Source organism: Pseudophryne corroboree, chromosome 5, assembly GCF_028390025.1.
Source record: "Pseudophryne corroboree isolate aPseCor3 chromosome 5, aPseCor3.hap2, whole genome shotgun sequence".
In the NCBI taxonomy this organism is placed as follows: domain Eukaryota; kingdom Metazoa; phylum Chordata; class Amphibia; order Anura; family Myobatrachidae; genus Pseudophryne; species Pseudophryne corroboree.
Window position 1 is genome coordinate 500,560,649 of NC_086448.1, and position 16,238 is coordinate 500,576,886.

General features: G+C 46.7%; 1 protein-coding gene across 1 annotated transcript in view; it reads right to left on the bottom strand.

Annotated features, from left to right (window-relative positions):
• The window catches only part of VPS4B (vacuolar protein sorting 4 homolog B), a 144,447-nt gene that overhangs the window by 107,327 nt on the left and 20,882 nt on the right, over positions 1–16,238 (bottom strand). The window contains exon 2 of the mRNA XM_063923019.1: positions 3,080–3,191. Within this exon, the coding sequence (XP_063779089.1) occupies positions 3,080–3,191 (112 nt within the window). The remainder of the gene's footprint in view (positions 1–3,079; positions 3,192–16,238) is intronic.

The following is a 16,238-nucleotide window of genomic DNA, read 5'->3' on the forward strand; positions in this document are numbered from 1 at the left end:
GAAGCCAGCCTGCCGATTCTGGAACTAAGAGCCGTCTACAACGGTCTTCTTCAAGCGGCCCATCTTCTGAGAAAATCGGGCTGTTCAAGTGCAGTCGGACAATGTGACAAGGGTGGCTTACATAAACAGACAGGGCGGAACGAAGAGCAGAGCTGCAATGTCGGAGGTAACAAGAATCGTCCTCTGTGCAGAAAAAAACACGCGTTGGCAGCAATCTTCATTCCAGGAGTAGACAACTGGGAAGCGGACTTCCTCAGCAGACACAATTTCCATCCAGGAGAGAGAGTGGGGTCTCCATCTGGAGGTGTTCAAGGAGAGAACAGATCTTTGGGGCATACCCCAGATCGACATGATGGCCTCTCGTATCAACAAGAAGCAGCTTCGGTGGTATTGTTCCAGGTCGAGGGACCCGCAAGCAGTGGACGCCCTAGTGACTCCATGGGTGTTCCAGTCGGTGTACGTGTTTCCTCCGCTTCCACTCAATCCCATGAGTTCTAAAGCTCACAAGGAGAACAAGGGTTCAAGCGATCCTCATTGCTCCAGACTGGCCAAGAAGGGCTTGGTACGCGGATCTTCTGGATCTACTGCGAGAAGAGCCGAGGCCTCTTCCTCTTCGGGAGGACCTGCTGCAGCAGGGGCCGTTCGCCTATCAAGACTTACCGCGGCTACGTTTGACGGCATGAAGGTTGAACGCCTGATACTAGCTCAGAAGGGCATTCCGAACAAGGTTATTCCTACCCAGATACAGGCTAGGAAAGGAGTAACGCCTAAACGTTACCATCGTATTTGGAAAAAATATGTTTCTTGGTGTGAATCCAAGAATTTTCCTACGGTGGAGTTTCAACTCGGACGGTTTCTCCTCTTCCTGCAAGCAGGTGTGGATATGGGCCCGAGGTTGGGTTCTGTGAAGGTCCAGATTTCAGCCCTCTCCATTTTCTTCCAGAAACAAATTGGCTGCCCTCCCTGAGGTTCAGACTTTTTTGAAAGGAGTTGTGCACATCCAACCTCCCTTTGTACCGCCTACGGCGCCCTGGGATCTTACCATGGTGTTGCAGTTCCTCCAGTCGGACTGGTTTGAGCCTCTAAAGGAGATCGAGGTCAAGTTTCTCACGTGGAAGGCTGTCGCTTTGTTGGCCTTAGCTTCTGCTAGACGTGTGTCGGAGTTGGAGGCTGTGTCATGTAAAAGCCCATACTTGATCTTCCATGAAGATAGAGCTGAGCTCCGGACAAGTCAGCAGTTCCTTCCGAAGTTTGCGTCGGCATATCATATCAACCAACCTATTGTGGTGCCAGTGGCTACTGATTCCTCAGTTTCATCAAAGTCCTTGGATGTTGTAAGGGCTCTTAAAATCTATGTGAAGAGGACTGCTCGTCACAGAAAATCGGACTCTTTGTCCTGTATGATGCCAAGAAACTTGGGTGTCCTGCTTCTAAGCAGACTCTCTCTCTTGCTAGATCAGGATCACTATCCAGCATGCGTATTCTACGGCAGGATTGCCGTGTCATTTGTCTGTTAAGGCCCACTCTACTCGTAAGGTGGGTTCTTCCTGGGCGGTTGCCCGGGGTGTCTCGGCTTTACAACTTTGCCGAGCTGCAACTTGGTCTGGGTCGAACACATTTGCAAAGTTCTACAAGTTCAATACTTTGGCCTCTGATGATCTGAAGTTCAGGCAATCAGTTCTGTAGGAGCCTCCACGCTCTCCCTCACGTTCTGGGAGCTTTGGTACATCCCCATGGTACTAATGTGGACCCCAGCATCCTCTAGGACGTAAGAGAAAATAGGATTTTGGTTACCTACCGGTAAATCCTTTTCTCGTAGTCCATAGAGGATGCTGGGACCAGTGCTTCGTTTTCCTGCTAGCGTTATTTGGTTCAGTACAACTTCGTTTTAGTGGAGTACTGCATTGTTACTTGGTAAGTAATGTTTCAGCGGTTGCTGAGTTTTCAAGCGAAGGTAGCTTGATGTGCCTTGTATGTGTGAGCTGGTATGAATCTCGCCACTATCTGTGTTAAATCCTTCTCTCGAAGATGTCCGTCTCCTAGGGCACAGTTTCTAGACTGAGTCTGGTAGGAGGGGCATAGAGGGAGGAGCAAGCCCACTCTCTCAAACTCTTAAAGTGCCAATGACTCCTGGTGGATCCGTCTATACCCCATGGTACTAAATGGAACTCCAGTATCCTCTAGGACGTAAGAGAAAGACTTAAATTGTATGTTGACACAATATTATGCAACACTACTGTTTCACACAAGATTTAGTTCCAATAAGCATCATAGAATGCTATTTGGGTAGAAACGTTTAACTTTATCATGCACAAAAAGGTATCCCCACACACCTACCCTCAAGTCATTCCAAAGGGCCCCTTCTGGCATGCAATGGACTTTGCCACGTAGCCTCATGGCTTTCTTAAAATATGCGTTTAATCTGCCGCTTTATACTAAATTCCTTTGCCACAAAAATACTAATCTCAAGTACTTCATAAACTAAGTTAATTAAGATGCAACATTCAGGAAAAGGTAATTGCTGCAAAAACCATAACAGATGCAAGTGACTCAAATCATGTATCACACCATGCATCATTATTTGCGACAATAATCCTAATCCTAAATACCTAGTACAATATAAATAAATTTGCATGCGACTAAGATCCCAAATTCAGCAAAAAAAGTACGCACACACTGGAAACGCTACCAGTGGCATAGCCTCTAAAGTGCATCTGACATCTTGCACTATAATGTCACAAAAAGGATAGGTATATGATGTATAGCTCATTTATATTCTGATTATTATTGAAGCAGAAGGTTTAATTTTCTGATTTAACTCCATTTCGAATATGGTATATGGAATACAATTTAACAGGCTTTGGAAAATGTATATTACTTGTTTAATCCATTTTGGCTGAAACAACAAATATGGTGTCCATCCCCAGTGTCTGCAGATCAAACTGCACAGCTCAAAAAGTGGTAGGACATAGAAATTAAGTAATTTGAGGCGGGAGAGAAAAAAAACAAAAAACAAAACACACACCACACACCCAAACAAAAACACCCTCTCCCCCCAAATGAGTACATACATACTTACACTTTACCACATGAAGAAAGTACTGCACAGCTGCTTGATATAGCCGAAGAGCTTCCTCATAGTTCCCAGCCTTGTCTTCCTGAGACGCTTTACTGGCCAGGTCAATTGCTTTCTGTTGGAGAAGGCAAAACATTTCCATATAAACTGTAAAAGCTGCCTTAGTAATTTGAGGAACACTATATTAACCAACAGCCATTTTCATTGGTATCTGGTCTATAGATCTACAGTAAAAAGATGGTACAGTCAAAAGGTTGACCATTAATGGTAGACATGTATTAGGTCAACAGGGTCAAAAGGTACCAAAATTTGTTTTGTATTTATTCTTTCCAACCTTTTCATACTTTACCATCCACGTAGACTACGACTGGCAATAGTAACCTGCCTGAAGCGAGGGAATGCGGTATACAAACGAGGCTTGTTTTTCGCAGAAGAGACAAAACACCCCAAAAAAAAAAAAAAAAAAAAAAAAAAAAAGTTAAAAAAAAAGGAAGGTATATTCAATTACAGTTGGATCCTTTCCGACATGCATTTGTCGGAAAGGATCAGACATAGGTTATTCAATAGGATGGCCAAATCCCTCTTTACAAAGTCGGATTGACATTGTCGGAAATGGGACCAAAACCTGTAGGATTTGACCCAGTTTCCAGCAGCAGCACGCGGATCGCACCTATATGATCCGTGTGCTTTCCGACAGCTTCCCGTCAAGTCGGATTTCCCAACTTGTCGGAAAAAATTATGCTGGATTGAATAGGTCGGAAACCCTTCCGACCTATTCCAGTCGGAAACTGCCATCTTTCCGATAAGACAGCCGTTTCCGACTCTAATTGAATATACCCCATAGCCTACCTTTTTTGTGTTGACCATTTCTATGTCAAGCTTTTGACCCTGATGACTTAATGAATGTCTGCATTAGTGGTTGACCTATTGACTGTAGACCTTTTTAGTGTAGATCTAATAATCCACAACCATCTTCATTGCACTATCAATGCACAGTTAGAAGTATACAATAAATGCATAACAGTATTCCCTAACAGTATCCGATAATGAGCCTTGAGGAGCCTTAAAAGCAATGATCAAAACTGCTTACTCTGAATTCCAGAAACCACACAAAAAAAAAAACAACACATTACGAAAAGGATTTGGTAGATTTTTTTAAATTTAATTTAAAGTAGAATTCTCAAGTTGTTACCGAACCAGATCGAGAATAAAGAGACAGAGAACCTTAAAGGTTATTACTGTTGCATTGTGACATGTGCAGTCTTAACAACTAGCCACAAGATCAGCTTCGGTTACTCAGAAGTTTATTATTAACTTACTGGATACATTACTGTGAAAGCCCATCCCAAGTCACACACCGGTGACTAAATAGCCATCCATACAGCTCTCTCCTACTCAGCTACCATCTTATACCTGCATATCCTCTGGCTCGTAACGGTTCATCACTTCCAAAATCTGCCTGCCCCTAGTAGTACACCAGTTGCATCTCAGTTGTATTGTGCACCGAGAATTGTGGTGACAATTGTTACTCGTGCTCTGTTTTAGTTTTTCAGTTACTGTAATGTTATGTGTAACCTGTATTGATCTAATGTGTGTTTTGTGTACGGCGCTGCAAACCACTTATGGTGCCTTCTAAATAAAATAATAGATAATAAACATCAACTAGACATAAGAATCACAAGGATTCCTTTACAAGAGAGATTATTCAGGTAGCTCCTTGTCGAGTAACAGAAAAAGCATGTATCACTTATACCCCTTTTACACTCGCAGAAAAATCCCAGGATATTGCAAGTGAACACGCATCATCCCGGGATTTTTGTGAGTGTGAATGGGTACAGGGACAGGGACAATTTCCCGGGACGAGCATCCCGGGATTTCAAACCAGGTCTCGACCTGGGTTGAATCCGGGACTGTCCCAGGATGCGTTCAGTGTGAACGGGTATACCGGGTCAAGGTGACCCGGCACCCATTCTCTGCATAGGAGGAGGCGGTGCTCGGAGAAGATTATCTCCATGCACCGCCTCCGGTAGCATCAGCGGTGACGCCCGGCAATATGCCGGGTCAGGCCGCGAATGTAAAAGGGTCATTCCCGGGAATGTGTCACGGCAAATATACTGGGACACATTCCCGGGAATGAACCGAAGCTGCAAATGTAAAAGGGGTATAACTAGAAGCATATAATACTGTCTGTCATTTGTACCAGTAGTAAGGAAGCAGCATGTACAGTATAACTTTTGTCAAATTGTTTTTGTAACATGACAAACAGTATGAACCAGTGCGGACACATTCTTTTTCCCCATGTGAATAATACGGACTATGTATAAAACAGTCTTGTTTCCTTTTGTTCTGATTAATTTGTTACAAATTCAGCACATGCTGGGGCTAAAAGTGAAACATGCAGCTGGTAGCTGAGGAATCCGTATTTCTGTGGCAGATACATAGCTCGCCCACTATTATCCATATATACCCGACGGAAGCTATTCAATTGTTTGCCGATCGGGCACAACAGCATGAGGTAGCAAGCGGAAGTCTGCAAAGTTGGCCATTTGGGGGGACCAAACTGCTTTTCTGGTGTCCTAAGACTTTACACGGGTTTATTTGCTTCACTCGTTTCAACATTTTGCTGTGACAAGCACAGTAAGTAATGCCGCAGTGCCCACCTGGCAGAATAACTAAATAGCTTGGTTGAGTTCCTCGGGTACCCATCACTACCCAAAGAAGAAATTAATCTTCCCCCTCCCTCAGTCAGCAGTGGATTGGAACTGAAGAAATAGTTAGGACAGAAATTTGTTCACCACTTAGTGCAATTTGAAATGCGAGAATGGAAAATACACCTGTAGACTCCACTCTCTCCACCTAAGATATGACAATAATGGGTCTGGGACTCCAGGTAGACACCAAAAAGGTCGACACCAATTGGTCAACATGAACAAGGTCGCCATGAGTTTTTTTGGTGTCGTTTTCTTCGTAGAGTGACTGGGAACCCCATTAGTGCACCGCGTCCGCCGGCCTGGTTCCGGCAAGGTTACCAATCGTAGTCCACGTGGATCGTTAAGTATGAAAACGTAAAAAAAAAAAAAAAAAAAGGGAAAAAAACTCATGTCGACCATTTTGGTGTTGACCCGGAGTACGGATACCGACAATGTTTGCTAATCTTACAATACTATGGGGGCATATTTAATCATGGCAGGGTTTTCTGCAGAGGGAATGCTCCAAATTTAAAGTCCAGTAGGTTTAAATTACATAGCCTTTACCCCACGCGATAAAACCTCTGGCAACCCGCAGAAACCTACCGATTCCACATAAAATGCAGAATAAAATGTGTTCTCAGCACATTAAATGTAGATGGTGCATTTTAAACACATTTTTCCACGCAGCTCCTGAAACTGTAAGGAAAAATCCTGCGTCTGGGGATTAGGGAGCACAATTCCCGCAGTGCAGACAGTTAGCGGATATGCCTCCAAGCATTTGAAAGACCTAAAAGGAACAAACCAATTGTCGGCATCTTTAAACACTTCACATGTAGGAGAATGCCGTCAGTTATCTTAACCTGGCTTAAGAGAGTTCTAGGCTCAAGTTGTCTGGAGAGCTCATTCTACCAGATATAGGACAGTAACAAATAATCTCTCCATCCCAGATATATGCCAGTGACACAAATCACCTCACAACCCATCACCACGTAAGATGGTATACCATTTACCTTAAAACTTCACTCACAAATAAAAGTATATTTCTTAGAGATTATATAGATATTAGGGAATACTTTAAAGAGGTTATTTACTAATTCACAACTCATACCCCAGTGCAGAATACAATCTATATTCTGTCAGGTGTGGTATGGAAGGTAGATAGTAACTAGGTCGACCACTATTGGTCGACAGGGTCTCTAGGTCAACATGAGGTGTGTTTTTATGTGTTTTCTTCATAGCGTGACCAGGAACCCCAATTAGTGCACCGTGTCCCCTCGCATGGCTCGCGCTTCGGGCTACCGTTCCAAACGTAGTCCACGTGGACAGTTAAGTATGAAAAGGTTCAAAAAAAGAAAAATCATGAAAAACTCATGTCGACCTTTTGACCGGATTCCATTCTGTCACACACATATATACACTTCACGTTTGGTTAATATTTAGTCAGAAGACAACTAATTAAAATACCCAGAGGAAACTCATGCAAACACAAGAAGAGCATACCAGTACCACACACAGACAGTGTCCTGGGGGAATTAAACTAAATGATCTCAGTACTGTCAGGCATAAATGCTGACCACTGTGCCAAAATAACTTGTAGTTCTTAACCGTGTCAAATACACGACAGTGGTGCCAGTTACCGCTAGTTCATCCACCCAAGCAATGACAGAACTGACCTCTACTCTTTGAAAGTGTATGGAAGCATATAGTTACCAACATTGTTAAATAATTAGTGCATGAACTGCTGTAAAGTATGTAAACGCATCACATAGAACAGCGTAAGGGAAGTATTGTGCATTACAATCACCACCATGGTATGTATAATATCTACACCCCCACCCCCACCCTTTCAATTATGCCATCATTTAAGGACCCAAAGACAAATAAAATAGAATGACAATGGAGTGAAATATGTAAAACAAGGAGATTTATGGCAAGACTTACCATTGTTAAATCTCTTTCTGCGAGGTACACTGGATTCCACAGGGAATAACATCGGGGTGTAGTTGGATCTTGATTCGAGGAACCAACAGGCTAAAGCTTTGACTGTTCCCAGGATGCACTGCACCGCCTCCTCTATAGCCCTGCCTCCAGGCACTGGAACTCAGTTTTGTTTACCAGTCCAATGCAGTAGCAGGTAAGAGAGATGGCAAATGTTAGTCACAGACACACATTCTCACGACAGGAGACGGGACTAGCGGCTAATGCCATACAAACCCAAAGAAGCTAAGCGAGTCAGGGTGGGCACCCTGTAGAATCCAGTGTACTTCGCAGAAAGATTTAACTATGGTAAGTCTACCATAAATCTCCTTTTCTGCAGCAGGGTACACTGGTATTCCACAGGGAATAACAATCGGCAGTTCCTCATGGGAGGGGACGCGTTGTAGCGGGCACAAGAACCTGGTGTCCAAAGGAAGCATCCTGGGAGGCGGAAGTATCAAAGGCATAGAACGTGTTTCACTGGGGACCACGTAGCAGCCTTGCACAATTGTTTTGACGCGCCACGGCGGGCCGCCCAAGAAGGTCCAACAGACCGAGTAGAATGGGCTTTGATAGCAGCAGGCGCTGGGAGCCCAGCCTGCGCATAGGCTTGTGCAATCACCATTCTAATTCATCTGGCCAAGGTTTGCTTATTCGCAGGCCAGCCACGTTTATGAAAACCAAAAAAAGTACAAAAAGGGAATCTGACCTCCTGATAGAGGCAGTCCTGCCCAAATAAATACGGAGAGCCCGTACCACATCCAAAGATCTTTCTTTGAAGGACAAACCAGAAGAGAAGGCCTAGTTAAGGTGAAAAGATGATACCACCTTAGGCAAATAACCTGGGCGAGTTCGAAGAATTGCCCAGTCACAGTGAAAAGTCAGAAAGGGTGGACAACAGGACAAAGTGCCTAAGTCAAACACCCTCCCAGCAGAGGCAATAGCCAACAGAAACACGACCTTAAGCGTAAGGCAATTAAGGTCCACCGACTCAAGAGGTTCAAATGGAGACTCTTGTAGGGCATTCAGATCAGACAGATCCCACGGAGCCACAGGAGGGACATGGAGGCTGAATCCGTAGAACACCCCGAGTGAAAAAGTGTGAACGTCAGCAAGAGACGCAATTTCTCTCTGAAACCACATCGACAAGGCAGATATATGTACCTTGAGGGAGGCCAGACAAATGCCCAAGTCTAGGCCTTGTTGTAGAAAAACCAGAAGTCTGGAAGTTTTGAAAGTATATGCATCATAATTCTTAGCAGCACACCAGGTGAAGTTAAGAATTCCAGACCCTGTAATAAATCCGTGCAGAAGCTGGTTTACGGGTTTCAACAAAGTTTGAATGACCGCCTCAGAGAAACCTTTTGCTATCAGGAATGATGCTTCAACAGCCATGCCGTCAAAGCCAGTCTGGCCAGGTCCAGGTAGACACAATGGCCCTGAAAGAAGAGGTCTGGTCACTGAGGAAATAGAAGAGGACGCTCTATCGAGAGATCCTGCAGGCCTGAGAACCAATGCTGTCTGGGCCATGCTGGAGCGACTAGAAGTAGTATTCCTCCTTCTTGCTTGAACTTCCGTATTACCCTGGGCAGGAGTGACACTGGAGGGAACACGTATGGCAGCCGAAAGTTCCATGGAATTGCCAGTGCGTCCACAAACGCTGCTTGAGGATCCCTTGTCCTTGCTCCGAAGACCAGAACCTTGTGATTGTGTCGAGACGCCATCAGGTCTACATTTGGTAGGCCCCACTTGTCCACTAGGAGTTGAAAGACTTCTGAATGAAGACTCCACTCTCCGACGTGCGTGACCTGACGACTGAGGAAGTCCGCTTCCCAGGTGAGGACTCCCAGAATTAACACTGCCGATATTGCTGGCAGATAGCGATCCGCCCATTGGAGGATTTTTGACACTTCCATTATTGCCATGCTGCTTTGAGTGCCGCCTTGATGATTTGTGTACGCCACCGGGGTGGCGTTGTCCGATTGTACTTGAACAGGCCTGTTCTGTACCAGAGGCAGGGCCAGTATCAACGCATTGAATACTGCCCGCAATTCCAGAATGTTTGTCGGGAGGAAAGATTCCTCCCTCATCCACCGAACCTGGAGAGAGATTGTTTCTCTGTACACCACGCCCCAAACTCGCAGACTGGCGTCCGTTGTTAGGAGGACCCAGTTGGAGATCCAGGAGGGACGGCACCCACTCAGCTGGACTTGTAGCCACCAGCTCAGTGGCAGACAAACCTCCAGAGTCAAGGATATCATTTGAGACCTGATCCGATGAGGCAGTCCATCACACTTGGAAAGGATTAATCTCTGCAGAGGGCAGGAATGAAATTGAGCGTACTCTACCATGTCGAAAGCAGACACCATGAGGCCTAGTACTCGCATCGCCGAGTGTATCGACACTCTCTGGCGAGATAGGAAGCATCTGATCTGGTCCTGAAGTTTCAGGACCTTCTACGGAGACATAAACAGTCTTTGGCTGTGTGTGTGTTCAGCAGCACCCCCAGGTGCACCATGCTCCGAGCAGGGACCAGCGAGGACTTCTTCCAATTGATGAGCCACCCATGGGCTTGAAGGAAGTTGACAGACATCTCCAATTGACCGAGGAGGACATCTTGGGAGTTCGCCAGAATCAGCAAGTCATCCAGATATGGCAGAATTCTGATTACCTGACAACAGAGAAAAGCAGTCATCACAGCCATTACCTTGGTGAAAATCTGAGGTGCCATGGCTAGTCCAAATGGCAGGGCCTGAAATTGAAAATTAAAGGTTGCCAATAGCAAACCGCAGATATTGCCGATGCAAAATGGCAATAGGTATGTGCAGGTAAGCATCCTGTATGTCCAGGGATACCATATAGTCCTCGGGTTCCATGGCCAGTACAATAATAGCGCAGAGTTTCCATACGGAATTTGGACACTCACAAACTTTTTCAATAATTTGAGGTTGAGGATAGGCCGGAAAGACCCATTCGGTTTCAGAACTAGAAACAGGGTCGAATAGTATCCCCTGCCTCTCTGGGACAGAGGTACCGGCACTACCACTCCTGTTTCCATGAGGGATTGTACAACCAGGTGTAGAGCTTGCGCTTTCAAACGGATCCGAGGGGATAACCGTTGAACAGAATTGGCGAGGGGGACATCTCTTGAAAGATTTTGCGTACCCGTGAGAGACAACTTCCCGTACCCAGGCATCTGAAGTAGTCTTTAACCAGGCCTGGGCGAAGTCAGCCTCCCACCCTGGGGTCCCCCAGGGGGAGGCCCGCCCCATCATGCAGCAGGCTTGTCTTGTTTGGAAGCAGGCCGTCAGGCGGCCCAGGATTGTTTAGATTTGGCTTAGTGGTTTTGGAAGTACGAGCCTGTCTCGGGTATGCCTGACCCTTTTGCTTTAGGTCGAAAGGAACGAAAAGTGGTACTCTTAGCCTTCTGAGCAGAAGGATTAGTACTTGGGAGAAACGCAGTTTCGGCCATCGCCAAGTCAGTCACAATCTTATTCAGATCTTCCCCAAACAGGATGTCTCCCTTGAAAGGGAGAACCTCCAAGGTCTTTTTAGAGTCACGGTCCACAACCACAGAATCCGGCGGGCCAAGATAGACGTACTAGAAGCCTTGGACGCCATGACCCCTGCATCAGAGGCCGCCTCCTGAATATAGAGAGGCGCTGTGGTAATATACGACAGATATTGTCTGGCAGTGTCAGAAAAATCCTGAGTTAGCTCCTCCTCAATTGCCTGAACCCATGCTTCAATTCCTTTTGCCGCCCAAGAGGCAGCCATAGTGTGTCTATGTACAGCACCGGTAAGAGTGTAAATAGACTTCAGGCATCTCTCCACACGCTTATCTGTCGGTTCCTTCAGTGAGGCGACAGTGGTGACAGGCAGAGTAGAGGACACCACAAGATGGGTGACATGAGAGTCCACTGGTGGTGGAGTTTCCCACTTGTTACTCAACTCTGCAGGGATAGGATAACAAGCTAGCATCTTTTTAGACAGGGAAAACTTTTTTCCTGGAGATGACCAGGATTCCTGACGTATGTCAATTAAATGGTCAGAATTTGGCAAGACTACTTCAGCAACCTTCTGACGTTTAAACTTATCAGGTTTCTTAGATGTAACAGGAGGCTCAATGTCATCATCAATTTGGAGAATCAGCTTGATAGCCTCCACAAGGTCAGGATCATCAACCTGGGTTGCAGATTCCTCATCAGAAGCAACTGTATCAGTGTCTGACGGATCCGTATATTTCCCATCTTCATCGGAAGAACTATCCGAAATATTAGTGGATTGTGAGGAATATATGGCCTGCTTAGATGACCCCTTGGCCCCAGAGGGATGTGGGGTGGACGTTTGTCTAACCAAAGTCTGATTTAATTGCTGCAACTGGGTAGACAAAGTATCCGCCCATGGAGGATTAACTACAGGGACAATATGTAGCTGTAATGGCACGGGAGGCATGAGATGCGTTACAAGCATAGTCAGCATATTTGAAAAAGCTGCCCAAGGTGGGTCTTGATTGACCACAGGTGCCACAGACAGACTGGGAGATGTATGACCCCCAGCGTCTGAACCAGCAGCTAACAATTCCCCCACTAGTGAATCCGTGACGACAGCACTGCACGATGCAGGAGCATCCGCGGATGTCCCACCCTGTGTAGCAGACATCATGTGGGATGTAGCCTTAGGATGTAATAGTACAATATAACCAGACAAACAAAAAAACAAAAAACAAAACAAAAAAAAAACCAGCAGCAAATAATCCTATGTTTAGCGACAATAAATACAGAGCACAAACAGAGGATAGAAGTGGTGTGGGGTGACCAAAAACCGCAGTGAAAAATACAAACCGTATACCCTGTGTAGCACTATATATTATATTAGACCCTGACGCATTAGTTCCCCAGGGTACAGAATATAGAGATAGCAAACGTGTGATACACAGGAGTGGAATCCACACAGCAGCTATAGGCACACGCAGTCACAGGTACAATGCAGGAATTATCGCATAACAATAAAACTGCACTGGACTAGTAATATATAACAATGCACAGTAAACACTGGATGTCTATCACAGAATACTTGTACTAAATATTCAGATACCAGTACACTTGATCTTAACTAACAATGTCTATAATGACATGTAGAATACTTAAGTGTCCGTAAATGCACAGCACTGATGATACAGGCGGCTTTACAGTGGAGACAGTGCCCAGCAGTCTTGGAGATCAGAGCTATGTAATGGCGCCAAAATCTCTTCGGGGGGGAGAGAGAGAGGGAGAGATCCAGGTCAGCACCTTATCCCCTCTGCTGGACTTCACCACCGGGTACAGTGAAGCCTTTTGCAAATGGATTTTAATAAATCCGACCTCTGCTCCTTGCCCTGGTGGATATAGTGGGGTCCCTGTGCAACACAGTGTCCACACCAGCGACGAGGATCCATCTCCTGGGACTGCGACCGGATCGCGATTTACCTTACCTCCCCCCTTCAAGTGCAGCCACGCGATCCTGGAAAGTAACAGTGGTGGTGTACCTGAAGAAAAACGGCATGTCTCCGCTGCAAGTACCCGGGAACCAGGCCACGGGAGTATACAGCGCCGCTGAGGGAGGTGATGGAGCTGCAGCACAGCATGTCATAAAGACAGAAAGTGCTGCGGCCCTTGAAGTCTTCTAAAAAAACGAGTTTTATGGTAAGAACTTACCTTTGTTAAAACTCTTTCTGCGAGGTACACTGGGCTCCACAAGGAAAGACATAGGGGTGTAGAGTAGGATCTTGATCCGAGGCACCAACAGGCTCAAAAGCTTTGACTGTTCCCAGAATGCATAGCGCCGCCTCCTCTATAACCCCACATCCCTGCACAGGAGCTCAGTTTTTAGTTAACCAGCCCAATGCAGTAGCAGGAAAAGAGACGACAACGGTTAGTAGCCACATACACCACACTCTCACGACAGGAGAAGTGTCAGCGGTCAATGCCATACCAACCCAAAGAAGCTAAGTGCGTCAGGGTGGGCGCTTGTGGAGCACAGTGTACCTCACAGAAAGAGTTTTAACAAAGGTAAGTTCTTACCATAAAACTAGTTTTCTGCTGCGGGGTACACTGGGCTCCACAAGGAATGGACAATGGGGATGTCCTAAAGCAGTTCCTTATGGAAGGGGACGCACTGTAGCGGGTACAAGAACCCGGCGTCCAAAGGAAGCATCTGGGAAGCGGCAGTATCGAAGGCATAGAACCTTATGAACGTGTTCATGGAGGACCACGTAGCCGCCTTACACAATTGTTCAAGGGTCGCACAACGGCGGGCCGCCCAAGGAGGTCTAACAGACAGAGTAGAATGGGCCGTAATGTGAGCAGGAGCTGATAGACCAGCCCTCACATAAGCATGTGCAATCACCATTCTAATCCATCTGGCCAAAGTTTGCTTGTGAGCAGGCCAGCCCCGTTTGTGAAATCCAAACAGGAGAGAGAGAGAGAGAGAGAGAGAGAGAGAGAGAGAGAGAGAGAGAGAGAGAGAGAGAGAGAGAGAGAGAGAGAGAGAGAGAGAGAGAGAGAGAGAGAGAGAGAGAGAGAGAGAGAGAGAGAGAGAGAGAGAGAATCAGATTTCCTAATAGAAGCAGTTCTCTTCACATAGATACGGAGAGCCCGTACCACATCCAAAGACCGCTCTTTGGGAGACAGATCAGGAGAAACAAGTGCCGAAACCAATATCTCCTGGTTAAGGTGGAACGAAGAAACCACCTTAAGTAAATATCCGGGACGAGTCCTAAGAACCGCCCGGTCACGGTGAAATATCAGATATGGGGAATTACAAGACAAGGCACCCAAATCCGACAATCTCCTAGCTGAAGCAATAGCCAGCAGAAACACCACCTTAAGGGAAAGCCACTTAAGATCAGCTGAACCAAGAGGTTCAAACGGAGACTCTTGTAACGCCTCCAAAACCACCGACAAGTCCCAAGGAGCCACAGGTGGGACATAGGGAGGTTGGATACGCAACACGCCCTGAGTAAAGGTATGCACATCAGGTAAGGTCGCAATCTTTCTCTGAAACCACACCAACAAGGCACCTTGAGGGAGGCCAGACAGGCCTAAGTCCAGGACCTGCTGAAGAAAGGCCAACAGCTTGGCTATACTAAACTTGGAAGCGTCATAATGGTTAGATGCGCACCAAAGTAAGAATGCCAGACCCTATAGTAAATCCGAGCTGAAGCCGGTTTTCGGGCCCGCAACATAGTTTGAATGACCGCCTCAGAAAACACTTTAGCCCTCAAGACGGAAGCTTCAAGAGCCACGCCGTCAAAGACAGCCGGGCTAGGTCCTGGTAGACACAGGGGCCCTGAACGAGGAGGTCTGGGCGTTGTGGAAGTAGATTTGGACGCTCTGACGATAGGCCCTGCAGGTCTGAGAACCAGTGCCGTCTGGGCCACGCTGGAGCTATGAGAAGCAGAATTCCTCTTTCTTGCTTGAACTTCCGAATTACCCTGGGCAGGAGTGACACCGGAGGGAACACGTACAGCAGCCGAAACCTCCACGGCACCGCCAGCGCATCCACGAATGCTGCTTGAGGAACCCTTGTCCTTCATGCCGAAGACCGGAACCTCGTGATTGTGTCGAGACGCCATCAGATCTACGTCTGGAAGGCCCCACTTTTCCACTAGGAGTTGAAACACTTCTGGATGGAGGCCCCACTCTCCGGCATGTACATCCTGACGAAAGAGAAAGTCCGCTTCCCAATTCAGGACTCCCGGAATGAATATTGCCAATATGGCCGGTAGATGGCGTTCCACCCAATGTAGAATCCGTGAGACTTCCTTCATTGCCAAACGGCTTTGAGTGCCGCCTTGATGATTTATGTAAGCCATTGTGGTGGCGTTGTCCGACTGTACTTGAACAGGACGGTTCTGAATTAAATGCTGGGCCAGGTTCAACGCATTGAAGACCGCCCGCAATTCCAGAATGTTGATCGAGAGGAGAGATTCCTCCTTGGTCCACAGACCCTGAAGGGAGTGTTGCTCCAGGACCGCACCCCAACCTCGTAGACTGGCATATGTAGTCAACAGGACCCAGTCGGATATCCAGAAGGGACGGCCCCTGCACAATCGTTGGTCCTGGAGCCACCAGTGCAGCGACAGACGGACCTCCGAAGTCAATGAGATCATGTGAGACATGATCCAGTGAGGCAGGCCGTCCCACTTGGCTAGAATCAGCCTCTGGAGGGGGCGAGAATGGAATTGAGCATACTCCACCATGTCGAATGCAGACACCATGAGGCCCAGCACCTGCAACGCCGAATGTATCGACACTTGCAGACGAGAAAGGAAGCAACGAATCCTGTCCTGAAACTTCAGGACTTTCTCCTGAGACAAGAACAACCGCTGGTTGAGAGTGTCCAATAGCGCTCCCAGGTGCACCATGCTCCGAGCAGGGACCAGGGAGGATTTCTTCCAGTTGATGAGCCACCCGTGGGCTTGTAGAAACCGGATAGTCATATCCAGATGCTGT